At 28.3% G+C, this 22,227-nt stretch overlaps 3 protein-coding genes and 1 long non-coding RNA gene across 7 annotated transcripts; 2 read left to right on the top strand and 2 right to left on the bottom strand.

Moving 5' to 3' along the window:
* Positions 1-398: 398 nt before the first annotated feature.
* Positions 399-7,157, top strand: LOC124948152 (neuroguidin). Its single transcript, XM_047491369.1, has 5 exons — positions 399-527; positions 1,159-1,696; positions 1,776-2,126; positions 2,208-2,287; positions 7,034-7,157. Exons 1-4 carry the CDS (start codon positions 519-521, stop codon positions 2,231-2,233), a joined length of 924 nt encoding a protein of 307 aa, XP_047347325.1. The 5' UTR covers positions 399-518; the 3' UTR covers positions 2,234-2,287; positions 7,034-7,157.
* On the bottom strand, positions 4,794-11,721 carry LOC124948153. Its single transcript, XR_007100608.1, has 2 exons — positions 6,505-11,721; positions 4,794-6,038 (listed from the first exon to the last, which is right to left on the bottom strand). It is a non-coding gene; the product is annotated as an uncharacterized LOC124948153 (long non-coding RNA).
* On the top strand, positions 7,042-16,633 carry LOC124948150 (eukaryotic translation initiation factor 4E-binding protein Mextli). Of its 2 annotated transcripts, XM_047491365.1 has the most exons (10): positions 7,042-7,166; positions 7,427-7,567; positions 7,804-7,973; positions 8,047-8,239; positions 8,653-8,724; positions 9,992-10,052; positions 10,142-10,433; positions 10,515-10,758; positions 10,857-10,978; positions 12,230-16,633. In XM_047491365.1, exons 1-10 carry the CDS (start codon positions 7,058-7,060, stop codon positions 12,332-12,334), a joined length of 1,509 nt encoding a protein of 502 aa, XP_047347321.1. In that variant the 5' UTR covers positions 7,042-7,057; the 3' UTR covers positions 12,335-16,633. The 2 variants fall into 2 exon arrangements, with proteins under 2 accessions (XP_047347321.1, XP_047347322.1); XM_047491366.1 differs by lacking the exon at positions 8,653-8,724.
* Positions 13,442-21,855, bottom strand: LOC124948149 (DNA topoisomerase 1). Of its 3 annotated transcripts, none has more exons than XM_047491361.1 (12): positions 21,599-21,855; positions 21,244-21,289; positions 19,935-20,325; positions 19,540-19,859; positions 19,329-19,468; positions 19,058-19,261; positions 18,713-18,871; positions 18,518-18,609; positions 17,154-18,127; positions 16,633-17,083; positions 16,402-16,551; positions 13,442-16,320 (listed from the first exon to the last, which is right to left on the bottom strand). In XM_047491361.1, exons 1-12 carry the CDS (start codon positions 21,638-21,640, stop codon positions 16,218-16,220), a joined length of 3,072 nt encoding a protein of 1,023 aa, XP_047347317.1. In that variant the 5' UTR covers positions 21,641-21,855; the 3' UTR covers positions 13,442-16,217. The 3 variants fall into 3 exon arrangements, with proteins under 3 accessions (XP_047347317.1, XP_047347318.1, XP_047347319.1); XM_047491362.1 differs by having other exon boundaries at positions 21,244-21,284; XM_047491363.1 differs by lacking the exons at positions 18,713-18,871; positions 19,058-19,261; positions 19,329-19,468; ... (2 more) ...; positions 21,244-21,289; positions 21,599-21,855 and having other exon boundaries at positions 18,506-18,609.
* Positions 21,856-22,227: the final 372 nt, after the last annotated feature.

Genomic DNA, 22,227 nt, shown 5'->3' with positions numbered 1-22,227 from the left:
ATATATTTGTATTTCTATTAAAATTGCTTCAATATCGCGTATTCCATTTCTGTATTTATTGAACTTACTTATATCAGGATCTTCTTATATGTTTTTTTTAAATTTTAGCTGTGAAGATCATACTTTATTCGTGCATTATGTGACAGTTTACCGTAACCATATCAAAAAAATTTTATAAACGTCTAGATTGAAATTCCCGCATTTTTTTAATACCCTTAGATGAAGGAAGTAGATTCAGCGTGAAGACACTTTATTATTTAAGTAGATAAAACATTTTGTTAATTGTATTGTATAAATTTATATTTTAGAATAGTATTTCTATGTTCAATAAGAGTTTATGTTTATGAAAAGTAATATTTATACGATTAATTACACAACAGTTGGTGTTTTGACCAGGCTTTTCCAAGAGAAAAAATATACCCAGGAAAAGTAAAATAACGTCCCACGTGGGGACTCGTTTAATTACAAGTTACGTTGTTTAGATATGCATTTATTCGTTTAATTTTTATTGCAGAACAATGGTACAAGTAAGTGCAAACTTTTGAACAAATTACATTGATGAATTTTTATTTCTTATTCCTAAATGAATGCATTTTTCTGTCAGTTCTATTGGGAATTCTTTATTGTTTTTTTTTTTTTCCGCTGTCATCCATTAGTAAATAGGAAAGATGGCAGCAGATTATTGCGCTTTTTTCCCATATATTCGCAAGGCAGACATTTTTCTAAAAACTAAGTGTTTACTTTAATATTTCTGTTACATTGTCTTTGAACATAGTGTACATCATAATTTCCTGGATGAAATTTTGCGCGGTTTTCATTTTTTAAATGGGATGTAGTGAATATTGAAATAAACATACAGTGAAATTAAAATTTTCAATTTTGATTATCTTTAACATAACGCGTGGTGTGTTCTAAAGGCGAAAAAATATTTATTAAAGTGTAAACAAACATATGTGAGATATGAAAGTACGTTTCTCATAACAAGATATACATATATATTACAGCATATAATGTCTTTTTGTTAGTAATATAAAAACATTATGAACAAAGGGTTATTTTAAATATTGTTTTCAATATATTTTTTTTTTATAATTTTTATAATATTTATTAAATGTCAGTTTTAATTTAATTATTGAATGTTATAAATTGTATTTGTAGGCAATTGATGAAATGGAACAAAGGGATCTCCCACAGGCTTTTCGCCTGCTTGGGGAAATGAATGCTAATGTCCTACAAGTAAACCAACTTGTAGATAATATGTTGGTTCGTGTAAAAAATGGAGAAATTTCTACGGATAAGGGTCTTAGTTTCTTAGAAATGAAATATCATATGTTACTTTCTTATCTTATTAATTTAACTTACGTAGTTTTAAGAAAATGTTCAGGTGAACGTATTGAAGGTGACCCCTCTATCGATCGCCTTATTGAAATCAGGACAGTCCTAGAAAAAATCCGACCAATAGATCACAAGCTAAAATATCAGATAGATAAACTTGTTAAGACTGCAGTAACTGGTACCACTAACAGTAATGATCCCACTAACTTTAAAGCAAATCCTGATGCAATAATTGCAAAAATTGATAGTTTTGATGAAGAGTCGGATAGTGATCAAGACGGTGATGAAGATGGTTTTAAATCATCTCAAAGCAGGAAATCAAATATCTATGTGCCACCAAAACTTGCTGCTGTTCACTATGGTTTGTAATAGTAGCCATTAATAATGTAGTACTTTTTTTTCTTGATTTCTTTTATAATACAAAATCTTTGTTTTTATAGATGGAGATGAAACAGCAGCAGAAAAGACGCGTAAAGCTGGTGAAAGAGCCCGTAGACGTGCAGTCTCAGGTGCAGTGTTAAGGGAATTGAAAGAAGAATACCTAGATGCACCAATAGAGGATGCACAAGGTTTAATTGAAAAACAAGCTAGTTTGGGGCGTGAGAACAAACGAAAGATCGAATACGAAGAGAACTACATGACACGTTTACCTGTTACAAAACAAGAAAAACATAGACGCCGTCAGATAACAACTCTTGGTACTCTTGGTGATGAAATTACTAGTTTTGGAGAGACTTCATCTGTACCAACTAAAACAAGAAAAACTCAGAAAAAGGGAAAAGCTAAAAGAAGTAAAAATTTTTTTTATATTTAATTATTAATTATAAGTGTACATCTTTTAATATAGAAGTTATATTATCATGTATTTATAGGTTTTAAGAAAAAACGGCACCACTAAATCAGCTTTATAGTAACTTATAGAGCAGAGTTTCATACAGCATTAATTATTAAGGTAACGTGCAACAAAATTTACTTAACTTCTTCTTGACAACAGCAGATGCCACTAATACTCGTTTACTAAATAATGCTATAACTCATAACATCTAGTAATGAAAGACTACCATCGATGGTGAAGTAAAATAGCACGATGGTAATTTATTACTGTATAAGACATACTAATGGTCGTGTAATTAATACTTATAGTTAATACTGATTTTAACCTTTAACTGTTGTATGAAATCAATTTTTATCTGTGGAGTTGAAATATTCCATCAAAAAGAAGAAATAGTATATTGGTATGAGAGGAAACACAGTTCCAATAATATATGTGAGATACATACGAGCTTAATTTAATAAAACAAAGATTCTCATCATGTATATGGTTAAGAGACTAATGGATTTCGGCTCCAAGATCTAAAATTGTAAGTTAAGCATAAAAGTTGAAAGTAGGCAATGGGTCTGCTTTATTTTGAGATATTCTCCAGCTATAAATAATGGAATCAATAACATAGCAGGAGGAATGATATTGAATTAATTGTTACAAAAGCGTAAAAATCACAAGACATTCAGTGCAAAGTTACGAAATTCGTGTTTAACAAGGAAGAATACTGTTTAGGAACTGCAAAAATTTTGCAACTTCTACGAATAATGATTCATTGTATGATATCGCATGTCTTAGGATTTTCTCGCTGTCTAGTGTAGTAAAGTAGTTACTAGTTTAACTATTAAATGTATGTTTCGTTTGTGTTTTTCCCCTGGTGAACTGTTGAGGCTATTACATCTTGATGTGAATCATATTTTATGTTAAGTTTCTTTTCGCAATGTATTTATACATTGTAATTGTTATTTTAACTAAAAATTAATTTCATTAAGTGGTTAAACTTATATTAAATATAATATAAGGATAACATAATCGTGTCAAAATTCAAAATTGATATGGTAAATTTCTGTAGTACTGTTTAAGTTTGCAGTATTTAGTTTTTAAGGAGGGGGAACATGTCACGTCGAAGTACAAACTAATAAAGGAAGACTAGAGCGAAAATCACTTCTGCAATAGTGAATAAGACCTGTACAATCAAATCGCGGGATATATTTAGCTCTTGCGCTTGAATAGGTTCCATTTTTTAAATATTACTAAATGAGATTACAGGGTGACTTTTTCATATTAAAGGAGAACCTCCTTTAAAATAAAAGAAATGCAATATTGTGTAGATTTCTAACACAGTTCACGCTTGGGTATGAGTGTCCATTGCTCGTTCCTGCAGAAGTGGTCCGCATTACCTTTGAGAGTGTTAATTCGCTATATGCTAACCAAGAGCTCAACCATCCATAGATGTTATATTTTTTACAGAAGTGTTCATAGATTGAGCTATCTTGGTAAGGCATGATGTTACATGTGCCTCCTCTTTTCTAATCTGTGAAAATGATTAAAATGTGATAAATTATTCATGAAATAATATGTAAAAAAAAAACTAACAAAATAGCACAATTGCTGGGCATTATTTACAAGTGCTAGCAAGCCTAATGTCAGCAGCCTTGTCGTATTTGGTAATGAAGTTGAAATACCGAATAGCGGAAAAATTTTGAGATAATTTGTGTTATAACACTTGCGTGTGAGCATGAATGATTGCAAGTGTATGTATAATGTTGCTCTACATTTTAAGGAAACAAAAGTATAAACGCAATTAGTTTCAAGATTTGTCCGTGATTTGGATTTTTCATACTCCATGCATAGACGATAATTTTCTAAGCACCCTTACAACTAAGAGATCTATGAGCCCAGAACAAATTTATAGTATACACAGTCTGTTTCAATCAATCAACTATTTTCATATCAACACAAACTATATATATATTATATATATATATATATATATATATATATATATATATAATATATATATTTATATATAATATATATATATTTACGCCGAAAGAAATATTATTTACAATAAAAATATAAACTGGGAGACTTGTAGAATAGTATAAATTCAATAAGTTTTGTTTTAAATACTAGCAATATAATCGTCAATGTTTTGGGCTTGTAGTAAGAGAGTATGGGTGTAAAAAAGATATTCATATGAGACACATATCCGCACACAACATATAGCAGCAAGATAATAGGATTATATTGAATACACTACCTCAAATCAATAGAAATATGGAGTTACAGTAATGAAACTGTAACAGTTTCGTTTACATCACTATGTCATTTTTTATTATTTAAATATTTACTAATACTGAGGTTTTTTTAGTAAAATTCTTCAGCTTGTTGTATTATATTTAAAAAATATATAAAGTTTATTCTATTTGAAATTGAATTCTTTTTATATGTTCTTGTATCTACATAGTAGATAGATATGATTGATCAATGTACAGAAAGACTTAAGGAATGTAAACGTTACTGTAAACAGTGATTTTAAAGTAGTTCTTCAAATCCAACAATGCTGCCGAATACAAAAGAAACAAAATATCTTTGCAGCAGAGTCAAGATAGGAATAATTTATTGACTACATTCATAGTCTGAGAAAATATAATGTTTCATTTATTGGTAAATTTTCTATAATTTATGTATTATGAAAATTCAACATGTAAGAGAGTTTACCTGTATATTACAAATGGTTATTATGAATGAATTATTATGGATTAATACTATCATTACTACTATTACTGCAACTACTATTACTACTATTACTACTTCTACTAATAATAATAATATTATTACTATTATTATCGTTTGATAATAATAGTAATTTATCATCGTCATCGTCATCGTCATCAGCATCGTCATCGTCATCGTCATCAACGTCGTCGTCGTTGTCGTCATCGTCATCGTCATCAAATTGTCATCATCGTCATTGTCATCCCGTCATCGCCATCATCGCGCGATAAAGTCAAATCAACTCATAAGTCATCGCCATTTTCATTGGCATCAGTATCATTATTATAATTATTATTACATTTTTATCAACATCAACATCATCGTTATCATCGTTTTCATTATTATTATTTTTCTTTTTTATTACTGTTCGTATTATTACGATCATCATGTAGAATGCTTCTTACAGACTGAATAAAATGTTTTCAATGTCATACTATGCATTTTATATACAAATACCTTCTATTAAAAAAAAAACATCTCGATTCTTATGCATTTATATAAATTCAAAAGATTTTAAATATTTACTATTTTTTTTAATAAGGACAATTAAACACAATTTGCCACGATTAATGTAATATTATATTACTAAATGTCGCAAGAGAGCGATACATTTGACGTTATGTTGACATCAATATATTATAAAATACAAATTATATATAGTATTAACGCTACTTATAAATCGTTTTCATAATAGTTTAATTTTATATACATTTCTTTAACGTATCGAAATTCTATGTCAAAAATAAGAAGCTACGAAAATATTAATATTTTATTCCTGTTAATTTATCCGGTAAGTTTTCTGTGTTATATTGGCATGCCTTCGCCAGTTGGCACTAACTTTTCGGTGGATGTCGACGACACGTCTTACCGATTTCTACGAACATACGATTTGCCCGTCGTTGATCCGTGGCACGAGAGAAAAGGTGGTAGGTGATTTACGATTAAAAAGTGTGAAGCGTGTGAAGTTTAACAATGTTTGTTGTATATTTAAAGAACAATTTATTCCTCTTCAAACGTCAAATGTTATTCTTCTCTTTCAATTTGACACATAGCTGAAGTTCTTTCTCCTAACTTGACACATTTTGTTCATTCTTAAATTTACCTAAAAAGGTTATATTATTTTTAAATAATTTAAATAGATTTATAGTTACGTTTGTATAATTGTAAAATAAGGGTGAAGCTTTCTTCTCTTTCTCTCTTTTTATCTCTCTCTCTCTCTCTCTCTCTCTCTCTGTCTTTCTCTCTCTCTCTCTCTGTCTCTCTCTCTCTCTCTCCTCCCTAACTCTCTCTTTCTCTTTCTTTCCTATCTCCTTTGTCGACTCTCTACCCCTTCTCACTCTTAATCTTAATGGCTCGCCCCCACGATTTCTATGTTCTCTCTTTCTCTCTCTCTCTCTCTCTCTCTCTCTCTCTCTCTCTCTCTCTCTCTCTCCTGCTACATCGTGCATGCTTTCCCTCTCTCTTTCGTTTGCATCGCTCTCTTTCTTTTCTTCTGCATGTCATGGCCTCACACACATATGGTTGTAGCATAAATTATTTTTATCGTTACGTATACCTCAACGACTTACCCTATCTTCATAAAACAGTACATTTTATCGATGTTATATCATAGTTATCGGGAGCATGTGAGAAATAATCTAAGTTGACATATTTAACGAATATCTTTCTTTCTCCCATGCGTAATCGTTAATTCCTAAAACCAAAAGCGTTCTTGCGTTCCTCTTTTTCACGGTTATTTTTAAATCGCGCGCGACGCAGAAGTGCGTCGTCTAGAGTCGACTACGAAGACTAGATCTCGAATGCCGCCTTCGCATAAAAACGATCGTGTAATTCATTTTTCCTTCTCTCGATAATTTCTCTTTTTATTTTATTCCTTTTCTCTCATAATACAAAGTAATTGACAATTTCATAAAGCTTGTAAATCGGTTTTTTTTTAAATTGATAGAAATTTTATTAAAATTTTTACGACTATTATTAGATTCACTCGCAAAGTAAATAAAAATAAAAAAATATAATAAAGGACAGATGTCTTTCTTATTTGTTGACTTTGACTTTTTCAATGTACCTTCGAATATATCATTCAATTTAGATTAACAGTTAATTATTTGAAGGTAATAAACAATGGCCACGACACAACTGAATAGGGCACGAACTATCAAGAAAATCGAAAAACCTCGGCCACTCAAACTTAATCAGCGCCATACGACCGTCGATGGACGGATCACGACAGGTATACTTAAAATTTTTTATATTTTTATTAAAATACAAAAGCTTTTTTATATATATATTTAATATTTAAAATGTAATTCCAATTTAATAATATTTTAGTTTATATGCTAAGTTCTATATAAACAATAGTTTTTTGTTCTAGACTCTATATAAATATAATTTTATTTTTATATCAAAAACATTCATATGATAAGTATTATGTATATGGAGATTTTGTAATTTTTATTATTTATTGTAAAAAATTATATATTTTTTTAATAGTGGAGGACATAGTGTCCTTAATCGACAATGTTACGATGCAATTAACTAATGGCTTCCATGACCAAACGCTGCAAATGAATGTGATTACAATGTGTAATCATCTCAAACTTTATGCACATCAGTTAGAAGCTATTTACAAAGGTATAATTTTTCTTTTCGCACTTTACTTTTTACTTTTTTTTTTAATTCCTTGTAAACAAAATTGAAAAGGGAAAAGAACAAATTTTTATTTTTAAATATTATTGTTAAATTAATTTTAGAATAGATAGTATATTTGTAATTTGTATTAAATATTTGTTGTTTGAAGATTGAACTACATATCTAAGTTTCTATTATTTCTTTGCATAATTTCTATTTTTAATGTTTGTAATATTTAGATCAGCTGGACAGAGCTTTTGTCGCAATAAGGAATGGAAGTCAAGACGAGAGACTAGATCTGACGACTAGGGTTCATTTGCTGGAACTTATAGAATTGCGAGCTAAACAATGGCGTCACACAGACTCTATGGATGTATATTATACTCATAAATTATCGCATCTTGATAATGTAATTGAATTATTTTTGTTTTTTTTTAATAATATTCTAATCTCATATTTATAAACTGAAATTATATTTACAGACAGAAGGAACTCTAGAAACACTTGCGAATCCATTGGCTTCACCTTTGACGGTAGTTCCACCTACTGCTACATCTATTTTGGGTCCTGGTGAAGTAATAAAAAATAGTGGCAAATTTGCGAAGCCTACTCGGATTCCTGGTAAAAATTATTGCAAGGATGAAGTTGTTATACGTAACAGTGATTCTGGTAAAGGTAAATAAAATTCATGGTTTTTTAATATTCATAATTATATATCAAAATTAAAAAATGGTATGCAACTGACTACAAATTTTATTCAAAAAATCAAAATTATGATTTATCATAGTTATTATATATCAATTGTAAGGTAATATGAGTCTGTGCTGCTAGTAAAACGTATTATATGAGGATACCATGTTAGCTCTATTTAAAAAAAGGCATTTTTTTAGGAATTTTCTTTTTTATTTTTAGTTTAAACCAGTAGTATCTATTTTAGTTTAGTTTAAATATTACTTATTTTGCTTATTTTATTACAATTTTTAAGTTAAATTTTTCAAATTTAATTCTTAATGTAGTTGCAATTTAAATTAATTTCGTGCAGTTTATGTTTATCCATCCATTTTTAAACTATGTACGTAAAAATACAGTGATGGGAATAAAAGGGCGTCGTGTTCACATGATCGAAGAACTGAGCCAGACGATCATCTCCTTCCAGCGAGGTAAAGCAATGATCTGCGATTGGCTTATCAGCATTGTGCTCGTGCATTATAAGAATAATACTTGATGAATCAGATGACACCTAATTCCTTACCATATCCTAATATTCTAACATTTGTGAGTTTAATCACATGTATTTAGATTGCAATTATGAATAATTCAATCCTAATGTCTTACAAGCAGTTTGATAATTACTAATTTATCTTTAATTGCAAGCATACTACATGCATCATTTACTAAGAACAATTGCAATTTTGCAAATAGTTTTATGAAACAGATATATAGATTTCTGATAATATCAGACGTTCCGCATAACTACATAATGTATGTTTTAATCTAAAAATGTCAAAGTTTTGATTGTTTTTATTTATTATTTATATAATATAAATTTTATTTTAGATTTACTACAAAGTTACATAAAATGATTTTTTAGCTTTGATGTGATCATCTTAGGTATATATGTATATACATTATTTTGCTGTAATATAATTATTAATTTCAAGCACGCTACCAAGTGAGTTGCTACCAAGTATTAATTACATTACAACGTTCAAGACTTGGATATCAAGATGTTCAAATCATTGATATATTGATTTGAAGGTCAAAAACATAAGGTTATCTGAAGGTCACAGTTATAAGGTATATAGAAAATTTGAACACGTTCTGCAGAAGCTTAATCTGTTACTATTTCTTTATCCTTTAAATCATCATGGCATGTGCCACTGTATGTTCAATGATGCAATATATAACTGTCATGCATTGTGCCTGCAGCTTTTTAAATAATGATTAATCAGAGTTATAATTATTGTGAGATACATATATTATTAGTAAAAGCTGGAAATAATCATTTGTCAATAAAGTTACATACATAGCAATATAATTACCATCACAAGAATGATTTAAAAATGTTATATTACTATCTGAAATATTTAAAATTTTTACAATAACACTAGTTATATAATACCTATATATCATAGCCAAATATACCACATTGTATTCATTTCAACAAATTTAATTACAAATCAGTAATGACATTGTATTTGTAATATATCTGAGAAAAATTGTTAAAGCAATATTTAACACCAATAATTGATTATATTTTTGATTGGAGTTATATGATATGTTGTAGCATTTAAAATGTTACCATCTTGTAATTAACAATCTTGTATAAGTATAAGACAGAAGTTTTTAATTAATAGAATAAAACTTACATCCGAATCTAGTAATTACAATGTATATAATAATGTGTAAAATTTTTTTTTTTTTTAGTAAACCCTGGGGCTAAAGAACGACTTGTCCAAATAACTGGTACTTCCGAGGACAAGATACAGTGAGTTCATATATTTCACTGTTATAAAAATTCTTACAAATAATTATTATCTTTAATACATTTCTTTAAATAATGCCTATTTATACTAGTTATGCGAAGGATTTAATAAAGGATACGATTCAACGAAATGCATCTCCGGTACGGTTGGAGCAAGGTGGAGGAGAAAAAGGAGGTATAGGAGGTTCAAGCTCTTCTTTAAATAGTAGTGCATCTGAAGAAAGTAATCGATTGCAACAACACCAACAACAAAATTCTCGTTTGAGAAGTTCGCTCCTTCATAGCTTCTCCACCAACGACGCCAGTATTGGCGAATATAAATATACAGTTACAGTCGATAATCAATCCCTTAAGATTACAGGAACAAATTTGGATCTTGTTAGGGTACGAATTTTTATTGTAATATTTGGATTTTATACATTTCTTTTTATGTATACTTAATATTGCATTTTTTACTTTTCTTAGACTGCAAAATTAGTGCTGGATGAATATTTCTTAGGAGATTCTGAACAATTTGGAAGTGGAATAGAATATTTTACCTTTGACGAAAAACCTGCTTCATCTGATAATAATTTGTCACAAACACCATTAACTCCAAGTAATACCGTTTCGTTAGGACGAGAATTAAGTATGGATAGTGCAGCTACTTCTGAAAGTGAAGAAACATATAAATCACATCTTGCTACAGAACTTCAGTCATCTGATCAAGGTACTTAATTAGAGTTCAAAACTGTTTAAATAATTCATGTTTAATATTTTTTAAAGAAAAGTTAAGTTATAGTCAAATGATTTGAAATAAAATTTCAGATCCAGAAATCAGAGAACTCACTTATGAGTTCTTGCTGCTATGTTCCACAGGCCCTTATGCAAAACGGCCTCCTGCAGATTGGGCTCGTATACAGAAGGAATGCCCGAATATTGTTCGTAAGGTAGACATCTGTGATAGTAATGCTAATCATCTAATGTGCACTATTTTTAATGCTAATCTTGCTTGCAAGATGACTAATATTTAATATATCAATACTCTTTATGCATAGATTATTTTTCTTATAACAAGAAAGTAAAATTAACAATAAGACGATCGACATCTTTGTGTTATGTTTTGATGCACATTCTGTGTAAAATAATATGTAATATACGTTATATCATATATTATATATTATTAAATAATCTAATACATTAGATACTTAAATAGAGAGTCTATTACCATGGAAATAATTGCCAAAGTATCGCATTTAAGCCATTTTTCATAAAAGTAAAATAATTCAAAATATTATTCTTGTTAACTTTATTTGATTAATAATTTCATTGTTAATGAGCTTTTTGCTTTTAAAATACTATTGTTAAATTTAACATGTTAACATTAATATTATTTTATTATGTTATTAATACTCAAATTTATATTTTTGTTATATTTCATATCTTTATTTGATGCTTGGTTATGTAATGTCGATAAGGAATCATTATAAAACTGCTGCAGATATTACTCGATTTAGTAAATAATATTAAGCTAGATTTGACTTAAGCTATAATAAACTTCTGTGGCTAAATTAAGACTGATTATAAAACAGTAAATATTTTACGTTTCTATTTTTTCTTGTATTCTATGATAAATATTATTTACTGAGATTATAAAATTTTGTTGTTTCTTATTATAGTTATTGCTTGAAGATTGTTTAATGTTTATAATAAAAGTAAATGCTTGTATCCAGTATGAAAGATATTAAAAACGAAATTAATAATGTGTGTAATATTATATAAAACCTAAAATTTCCATAATAATAATTAAACTTTAAAGTATAATAATTTTATGACAATAACAAATTATATATTATATATATGTAATAAAATTATATTATTCTTTCATAATATATGAATAAAAATGAAGTGAAAAAATATTGATTCACTTCGTTTTTTAATCATGATATATTCAGAATTCTCTGTACCGTTTAAACCATACATATATATATATATACAAATTAAAGACATAATTATAATACAAAAATATGTTTTGGATAAGTTCTTGAATTAGCATGATTATATTTGCATTGGCAGCATAACATTTAGTAAATTTAAAGCATGCTGCTTTTAGTATCATTTACAGGTAAGAACATATTTGTTTTATCCTACAATGGTTATTAAATATAATAATTTTATATTAATTTATGTAACTTTCACAGGCACCGATTCGCTGGTTCGAACCGGAGACATACAAAGCAAAAGTAGCAGCAGCTGGTGTCATTGCAATATTACCTGCTGGTGAAGGAGAAACAGATCCTGAGTGAGATTATATTTTCAAATCATCCTTATATACATTGCACATTTAGAGAAACAAAATCTTCCAGTTTATCTCGTGCCTTCTTGCGAATGCATTGTGATAATTAATATGATGGCAGTAACAAAGAACAACTGTAAGTTACACGTACTTTTACAATTGTACTAAAATATGTATTGTGATTTTATGGAAATTTTGCAGAAAATTTTCATTACTCAACATTTCATTACAACAAGATCACGTAGATATAGTTATACTAATAGTATGATGTTCTTATATACAAATGCAATTTTGAATCTTACAAAGCATTTATGCTTGGTACAGATATATCGGAACAATGCAAAGTTATATACATAATAAAAATTCACGATTAGTTGGTCATAATTAATATGACACAATTTAGATTTGTAAAAAATATCAAATCTAACTTGAATTGTCATCTGTATTAGTAATACTATAAAAAAACACTATTAATGTGGACTGGCTGGGACCATGTCAAACTAATTACAGTGAAAAATTAAATATAAAAGATATTAAAAATAGTTTTCAATTACAAATATATATCACGTGATTGTTTCTATATTCTTTGTTGTTTAATTTTTGCATCATTAAAGCTTGTTAACACGAGTATTGCTATATCATTTATAGCACTATAATATTTGTTTAATACAAACAAAATATATTAAAAACAGAAATTTTTTATATATGAATCAACATAATTTAACGAAATTTTGTGTATAATAATGAGAAATGGCAATACTTTGTGTGTTTATGTTATTTTTTTTCTTACTATTCTTATCTTGTTTATTGACAATATTGTGGCAGTTTGTTAATTACAATGATGATATTATATGATTTACACATCAATTTTGTACTATTAAATGAGATCATATTTGCAAATGTCCTTGTATCAGCAGAATATGTATAAAAATTATATCGTGTAAATCTTCTTTAGATAAACAAATCAAAATCTGCATTGTTGCAATTTGTCTGTGAATAGAAAGTAGAAATATCTTTGTTTCTGTGAACACATATTTTCTTGCTATGCAAAGAAAAGATGATCGTACAGAATAGTGATTTATCATAGTCTAGTCTATTTATCATGTATAATGAAAAATACGTAGAAACAGAGTTTATTGATATAGTAATTATTTTGCTCTGACACATCAACCAAAATGTTTATAGTCATACAGATTTTACATTTTATAAACTAAAATGCTAATTATACTTGCAGTACTGATTATGTCAACGTACTAAAATATTTCATTGTCTCTCGAGTAATGCAGAAAAATTAGTATTAATATTATAATGTTACCAGAGAATGAAAATTATCTCTCTTTTATAAATATAGTAAATATATAATATATAGTGAGATAAATGAGTACCATTTATCGTACGTTTATAGTACGCAATGTAATCATGCTGCATAGTAATTATAATGCTTTGTTTATAAGTTTTTACACTATTTAATATTTATTATAAATTTGATGCACTTATTTTAAATAAATTATTATGAAGGAATATAATAAGGCATGTTAATTTAATTTTACAAATCTTAGCTACATCATTAGTATTTAATTATACTTCGACATTTAATAATAAAATAATAAAATAAGAGATACTGAATAATACATATTTTTACTGATTTCTGTTACAGATAAATATTAAAAATTTTCTATATTGTTATTTATGAATATGACAATATAATAATACATATGTATTTATATTGCTTAGTATCATGTATTCTTTCCGTATATTATACTGAATGAATTTAATGAATACAACCTGTTTCTTTCAATACTGTAGTTTTTTATTAGTTCAGTATTGTACAGAAATGATTGATAATGTTCAAAGATGTACATTCAAGACCTACACTTTTAATTTGTGCAGGCTCGGCTGTATTTTGAACGTCAATTATATTCTTATGTTTTGTAAAAGTTAAAAATTTTATATTATATATTATTGTGTACATAGAATCGGAAATCTATACACTGATTGCATTTTATAATTTGTCCTGACAGTGTCTTCTATATTGCAATTTTTTTCCAACATCTATGATTAAGTAATATAATATTATCTATATTCATATACAAATTAATCTAAAGAAATATTTTAGTCTGAAGTGTACATAAGCAGTCCCTCTCTCTATTTAATATTATATTAAAAAGAATCCTTATACTTGATGACATTAAATACAAAATAACGCATAAACAGTTACTATCTAAATGTGCAATTAATGATTAAATATAATGATTAAATATAAGAACGATAGAATGTACATGTACTTCGAGAAACTGTTATGTATGACTTAACAGACTAATTAATATGTAATTAACAAATAAATTGGCAGTTCTGCAAAGTCAGAATTGCTAATACATAGTTACTTAAATTGAGAAAATATTTCCTATATATTTAAGATATATATTGACACATTGCCACACTTCTTAAAATAGGAATTTGCAAAATTGTTCCATTTATTCCACATAATACCATTTGTAGTATATTGCAATTTGCTGCTTATATAAATTATAAGTAACTAACTTTGTTTAATTGTGTTTAAAAGGAAAAAATATTTTGAGATAATTAGTCCTATATCAACTCTATTTAAATGAGATGCTCTTTTCATCAAAACAATTAAGAAATAGTCTTTTACAATCGTCATTACTTGAGTCCCATTATCTGTTATCCAGATATCAACATCTATCAAGTTTAAATTATGGAATTTTTTTTAATACAAATAAGTATGAAAACATGACGTTTTACAATATAATCTTGTAAAATATGAGTGACACATATATGCTATATTTATGTATATGTAAATACACAGTGTCACTTAACTATATTAGGTCACGTGAAAAGAACACTTCCAACGTTAAATAGTAAAACTTATTTTTGTCAATGGACTATGAAGTATAAATAATGTTTTCATGCATTGCAGTCAATGTATTTTCTAGAATCACTGTCACCATTGTGCATAATGTTATCACGTATACAAATGATGTGAAAAATTAATCATACAGGCATACATTATGTTCACATTTATGATAATCTACGTTTTTTTCTTTTTTTCTTTTTTATAAAACATAGATCGCAAAAGCGATAATTTATTTAAATAGATCGCCATACCAATAGTTTCTTTAAGGGATTATATGCAAATCGTGTTTGCAGAGCAATTTTGCGTTCTAAATGTTATTTATACCAAAAAAATTAGCTTGTTCTACTAAGGTCTACTTTTCTAATTTATAATGAGAAAATGTTAATGACTTGAAATGACATTATTATATATGTACAAAAAAATCAAATGAAGAAAAGAAATATAAATTGTCTATTTGATAGCTGCATTTACATAAGTTTGATGCACTTAATTAATTGTGGCTGTCAACATTTTCGACAATATACTATTTACAGTGCTACAGCCCATACATAAAATATTTATCTAAACTTAGAGGTTAAAAGAAGATTATCTTATAAAAGCATCCGAAATATCCTCTAAATTTAGACTCCGCACAAATTTGATATTTGTCTAATTCACACGCATAAGAAATTGTCACCTAATATATCTTACTTTTTTATTTATCAAACTATTCATTTTTCTTGATTATTTACGAGACTAATTGAACGCTATACGCAGATATACAACGATCGCTAAAATTTTTATGCATGATTGCCAGGCGATCGATTTGATACTGCTATTAAGTATTAATTATATACTGAATATCAAGTCTCCTCACTACAATTTTAATATTCTATATAAAATGTGTCCAGCCGTTCTTATATTTATTTATGTAAATACAAAAAATTATATCATTCTTGTATTTCCCTAATAAAACAGAAATTCACTAAATACTCTTAACGAAAAATATGTCGTTACATAAAAGCAGTGTTTTATGGGGTTAAAAGACATAGTCTGGTCCAGCCATGTCTATCGCCCATCTGAATTTATCCCTTTGAGTTTTATTATAAATTTTTTCGATTGGGACATTATGTTTCTTGCACCTAAATAAAAAATAATTATTTTATATTTTTTTTTTATCTAAAATATGCACTTATATATCATTATAAAACTCTGATATTTACCATGCAACAGAAATTCTTGGATCTAAATAATTAAGTTTAGAGGTTCCTAATGCAATTTCTTTATTTTCTTCTCTATCAGTTGCTTGAACCTCTAATTTCGTCAATTGTTCCTTCAAACGTTCTAATGTTTTCTTTTTCTTCTCATAAACACTATAGGGACAAATAACACTTAAATATGTATTCTTGATGTATATATATAAAGGAAAATATTACAAATAAAATATTACATACACTTTTTCTTTAATTGAACCATGTTTCGCATCACGTTTTGCATCTTTTACTTGTAATTCTGCTTCAGTTATAGCTTCTTTTTTAGCCTCTATTTTTGCTTTTAAATTTTCCATAGATTTTGCATGCGTTTTTGGCACAGAACGTTGATGATTACATAATATAGCAACAGCTCTATTAGCTCTATTATATGCCAAGATTTTCTCTGCCTCTGTGTCATCAGGATTTGTTAGCTTATCTAATTGTTGTTGCAACGTCCATGATGCATTGTATGTCCTAAATACTTTAGCAGTAAGACCTTCCATTAATTCATTCAGATGTTTATTCATGACTGTAGTGTTCAGTCGATCAAATAAATCATCATTAGGAGATTTATTTTCCATGAATAATTGCAGATTTTTAAAAACTCGTTTTTCTACTGGCACTTCGTTATAATATCTTATAGAATCTTTACCTAAAATAAAACGGAAAAAAGATGTATATAATTATATATTAAATATTACCATTAATATAAAAATTCTTACCTAAGAAATCAAATACAACTACATATTCTTTTCCATCTTTTTGTTCATGCAATGTGATATGCTCAACACGCAGAGAACAGCAACCTACAGTATCTGCTTGATCTTCATCTTTCTCATTACCAGCTCTAAGTGCTAACTTATCAATAAAATATAAAGCTACAGCTCTTTGTCTAATACGCATTTCTTTGCTTTTCCAGTCTTCTCTATATTCTGCACGAATTTTATCAATTGATGCTGCTAATTTTCTTGCAGTTTCATATTTTTGCCAATCTTTTTCACCTTTCAACTTACTTGAAGGATTAAGCATAACATACTTAACTTGTCCTTGGATATTTTCTGTCCAAGAAGCCAACCAAGTTACATTAGGATCGTGTCTAATTTCCTTCCACTTATGGCCATCTGGTGGTTTCGGAATATTAGAATCTTTCGAACAATTAATAAGAACATCTTCAGGCAAAACTCTCTTTTTTAACTTTCCCATTTTTGGATGCTCTCCCCGACCTCTAAAAAGTCCTGGAGGTTCTATTTTAAAATTACCTATTTTTTCTTTATGCCCATCAATAATACAGAAACCATATTCTTTTTGAATTTCCTCGTTTTGCTCTTTTATTTTCTTTTTTTCTTCTTTCGACATTGCTTTTCTTTCTTCACTTTTCTGAACAAAATATGCATGTAGTTCTTTAAAATTACATTTACTCAAATCAACAATTTTATTTCTTTCAGATTCTGTCATTACTTCTCGCCAATCATGAAAGAAATTGTTATTAAATGCTTCCTTGGTCGTATAATCATGATCCAACATGCGTGCATAAAATGTTGCAACTTCTTCTGCACCTTCACTTAATTTCATTTCTTTATTATTATAATAAAATTTAACACTAGGAGGAAGTGGTTCATATGGAGGTGCAAAAACTGGTCCTTTGTGTTCTAGAAAAGTCCATTTTGTTCCATCATTTTTCTTTTCTTCCTCCCACCTAAGATAATATTTTATTATTATTTCGTTTTATAAATCAAGTTGTGATTCATTAATAATTTAAGTTATAATAATTTAAACAGAAATCAATGTTTCAATAAATGTGATCTAAATAAACATAACCTTAAAAGAGACTGAACATTTACACATTTCGATTTCTTGTAATAACGAATATTATTAAACGGAACTTTTATTGAATATAGTATTACTGTATGTATAAATCGTTTCATTTTAAATCAACAGATAGATCAGTATTTTCATACTAACTAAAATCAATTGCGCGAGATTAAACATACACGCGGGAAATACACCAGAAAGAGGTTAGGTGATCATATGATCATGCACCAAGAATAAACCAAACTAATTCGAAGAAATGTACCACATATTTTACCATTTCCAAACATCTTGTTCATCTTCTTGCTTTTTCTTTCTAGGACTAGTTGTTTCGCCTTTTATAGGTTTATTACTTTTCTTCTTTGGTTTCTATGAAACAATATATATTCAGTAATATAATACATAATACACATATATTATACATATCATATATATAAATACATATAATAGAAAATATCAATGAATAATTTACCTCATCTACTTCAGATTCTTCGTCTTCATGTTTCCGTTTCTTTCTTTTTATCTTAGAACCAGTTTTCTTGGTTTTTTTGCGAGTAGAGAGTGGAAGTTCTTCTTCATCATCTGATTCAACTTTTCTTTTAACATTTGGTGTGGACATTGATCTTGCAAACTATATACAAGTTAATAATATTTATGTGTGTTATTGCTATTATAGAAAATAAACTGTTATAAACTATTTCTTTATATAGTACATAAAATCTAATGTAAATATTATCATATAAATTGGACAAAATCCATTGATGTATATATATTTAGATATATATCTTAATATTTAAATTAAGATTAATATGTTTACCAATGGTACATCTTCCTCAGATTCTTCTTCAGTTTTAAGAGTTGTATTATGAAGGTCTGAGAGTCTTGTATCATTTCCATCTGTTGAATCCATACTAGCTTCATCTTTAATAGGTTCATCCTCATCTTCTTCCTTGATAAAAAGATGTGGTTCCTCACCACTATCATCATCATCATCATCTTGCTCCATTTGAGATATTTGTTCCTAATATATATTAATACAATATGTTAAAGAAATATGAAAGGAAAAAAAAAGGAAAATTCTAGTTTACCTCTTTTATGTCTGGTTTTATATCATGATTATAACAAAAACTTTCATTTATAAGATGATTGGGTTTTACTTCTACATCTTCTTTATTTCTAACTTCATCTTTTTCTTTTTCCTTTTTATCTCTTTCTTCTCGATGTTTAGCTGTAAATTTTTAAATATAAGAGATATAGAGAAAACAATCAATTATTTGTTAAAAGTATAATATAACCTACATTTTTCTTTCTCATGCCTATGACGATCTTTATCTTTTTCATGACGATGTTTATCCTTAGTTGATGAACTATGTTTATCCTTTTCTCTATCAGAAGAACGATGTTTCTCTTTGTCTCCAGAATGAGAACTGGAATGTCTTTCTTTATCCTTTTCCGATGAATGTTTTTTATCTTTTTCTTTATCCTTTGCAGAATCTCTGTCTTTATCCTTCTCACGAGAATTTGAACTCAATGAATTATGCCTATGCTTATCCTTCTCTTTGCTTCTTGAACTTTCTTTATCTTTATTGGAGCTCTCTTTATCCTTGGAAACATGATATCTAAAATAAATTTATAAAAAATATATATATATTTCTTTTTCCAAAATATACAAAGAACATTTTTTTTCTTGATACCTGTCTTTTTCTTTTGAACTCGAACTAGATTTATGATGGTGATCCTTATCTTTACTTCTGTCTTTTTCTTTATCTTTACTAGATGACGACCCGCTATGCTTATGATCTTTTTCTTTGCTCGTTGATGAACCACTTTTTTTCTCCCTGTCTTTATCCTTGCTACTACTGCTACTATCATGCTTTTCCTTATCTTTGGAGGAACTAGAACTATGTCTATGCCTGTCTTTATCCTTCTCCCTGTGATCACTTTTGTGACTTTTTTCTTTTTCTTTACTTCTGTCTTTATCCCTATGTTCTGACTTATGAGATCGCTCCTTTTCCTTATCTTTATGTTCAGATTTATGTTCCCTTTTCCTATCAAATCCATTAGACATGCCATTCATATGAGCATCTAAACAAAAAATATAAATTTTGTAAATTGTACTTGGGTTATATTTAAGTCTTTACATCATTATATAAACATATAAATAAATAGAAACAAATAGAAGTTATATACATAAACCTATTTATATGGAAAATACATTTGCTCTTTTATAAATATAAAAACTATAATCATCATTACTATAAAATAAAATTCACATTCAATCGACATAAATAACTTTCTTTCTTATATCACTTATATAACTTAATTATTTTTTATATTTAAATTTTTCTTTTTATATAATATAAACGTAAGCTTACTGAGCATCATTATAAAATAATTTATATATATATGCGTTGACAAAGAAAAAAATAATATTTAATATAATATACATTTAAATTTTGTAATACATCAAAACTTTAAACATTTTATCTCATAACTATTTAATTTTACTTATCTTCGTAATAAAATGGAACATAAATAATTTTCTATGGATAATATATTACATAGCACCTATTATATATAGCCAACTATGTTGGCAATATATACCACCATACGTGTACGTACACGATCGAGACTTTCATTTCCGATCATATTCAATTTCTTTCAAAGAGTACAAACAACTTGTCTCGACTCGTAAAGCTCGGAAACGTGTAAAAAACTGTTTTTACTCTCGGCAGTAATAAAATGTGATATGAGAAAGAAAAATGAAAAAGAAAACAAACGAAAAAAAATGAAGTTCACATCTTCGATATAAAAATTGTAAGTTTCGAAGGCTTCCTCAGAGTGGAAACACGTGTCCGAGCGCTTGGGTCGTTGGCAGGATAAGTTGGTCCGTTCGCTTCTCGTCGCATCGGAACTCGACTGTTTGCCTCCTAAATCGCCCGAATTTCATGATCTCTCGTACAAGAGAATACGCATACTACAGCTGCAAATAAATCAACTCACCATTATGATTACCCACAACGCTACTGTTTTCCTTCGACCGTCTTTCCTGAAAGAAAACAAAAAAAAAATTGTATTCGATCATTCAAGCAAAATTATACACGATGATCGTTTGAAAAAAAATATAAAAATCCTAAGGAGAATGCATAACTCATCGTTGGACTTAACGTCTGGATAGGTCGCTCGCTCATGATAAAGTTGGACTTAGTCGCAGACGCCATTTTGGGACTTAGAAAAATTCCGCGTCTATCCTCGATAGGTATTACCAAGAGAAAAGTCCCGTTAAACGAGGGTAAATTGAGAAACAATACACGTACGTTTGAATAATTTTTTTAAAATATACGAAATCATAACTTACCAGATTGGAATTTGTTTCCGATATCGGCTGCTCGAGATCCATTTCTTGCCGTATCGAAGCTTACGGCTGATAGACTCTGGCAGCGCGAGACCTAACAGAAGCGAGAAGAGCACCGGGAACGCACTCACACAGAGTACTGACTCGGCTACAACTATATGTTTCGTGCGTGACTTTGTCTACAGAGTCCTCACTAGCATAGAAGAGCAAGACACAGCAACGGTTAAGTATCAAAAATGCGTCATTGCGCATGCACCTACCTGACTCCGCCCCTTCGATCCCCGGTATGACCCTCCATCCGGCAATTCTCTCTCCCTCCTATTTATTACTTTTCTTTCTATCGGACGTATGCCACATTCGCTTTTTCATCTGTCATGTGCTTTATTTTTTTCTTTCACAGTTATTTCTTCATTTTTCGATAGATCAGGTTAGATTTTTTTACACACTCATAATTTATATTTAATTATTGCCGATTTTACCTTTCAATATTATTTTCAATTTTTCCTTTGATATTTTCTTTCATCGAATGTTAAAAAGCTTTCAATATATAAAGGATTAGTGCAAATAAGGATTTTGAGGATGAAAATGTGGAAGAATTGTAAAAATATTTCAGAAATATTATTTTTATGTTT

This window comes from Vespa velutina, chromosome 3, assembly GCF_912470025.1.
Source record: "Vespa velutina chromosome 3, iVesVel2.1, whole genome shotgun sequence".
In the NCBI taxonomy this organism is placed as follows: Eukaryota; Metazoa; Arthropoda; class Insecta; order Hymenoptera; family Vespidae; genus Vespa; species Vespa velutina.
Note: the sequence above shows the minus strand (reverse complement) of the source record. Positions and strands in the feature narration are given on the sequence as shown.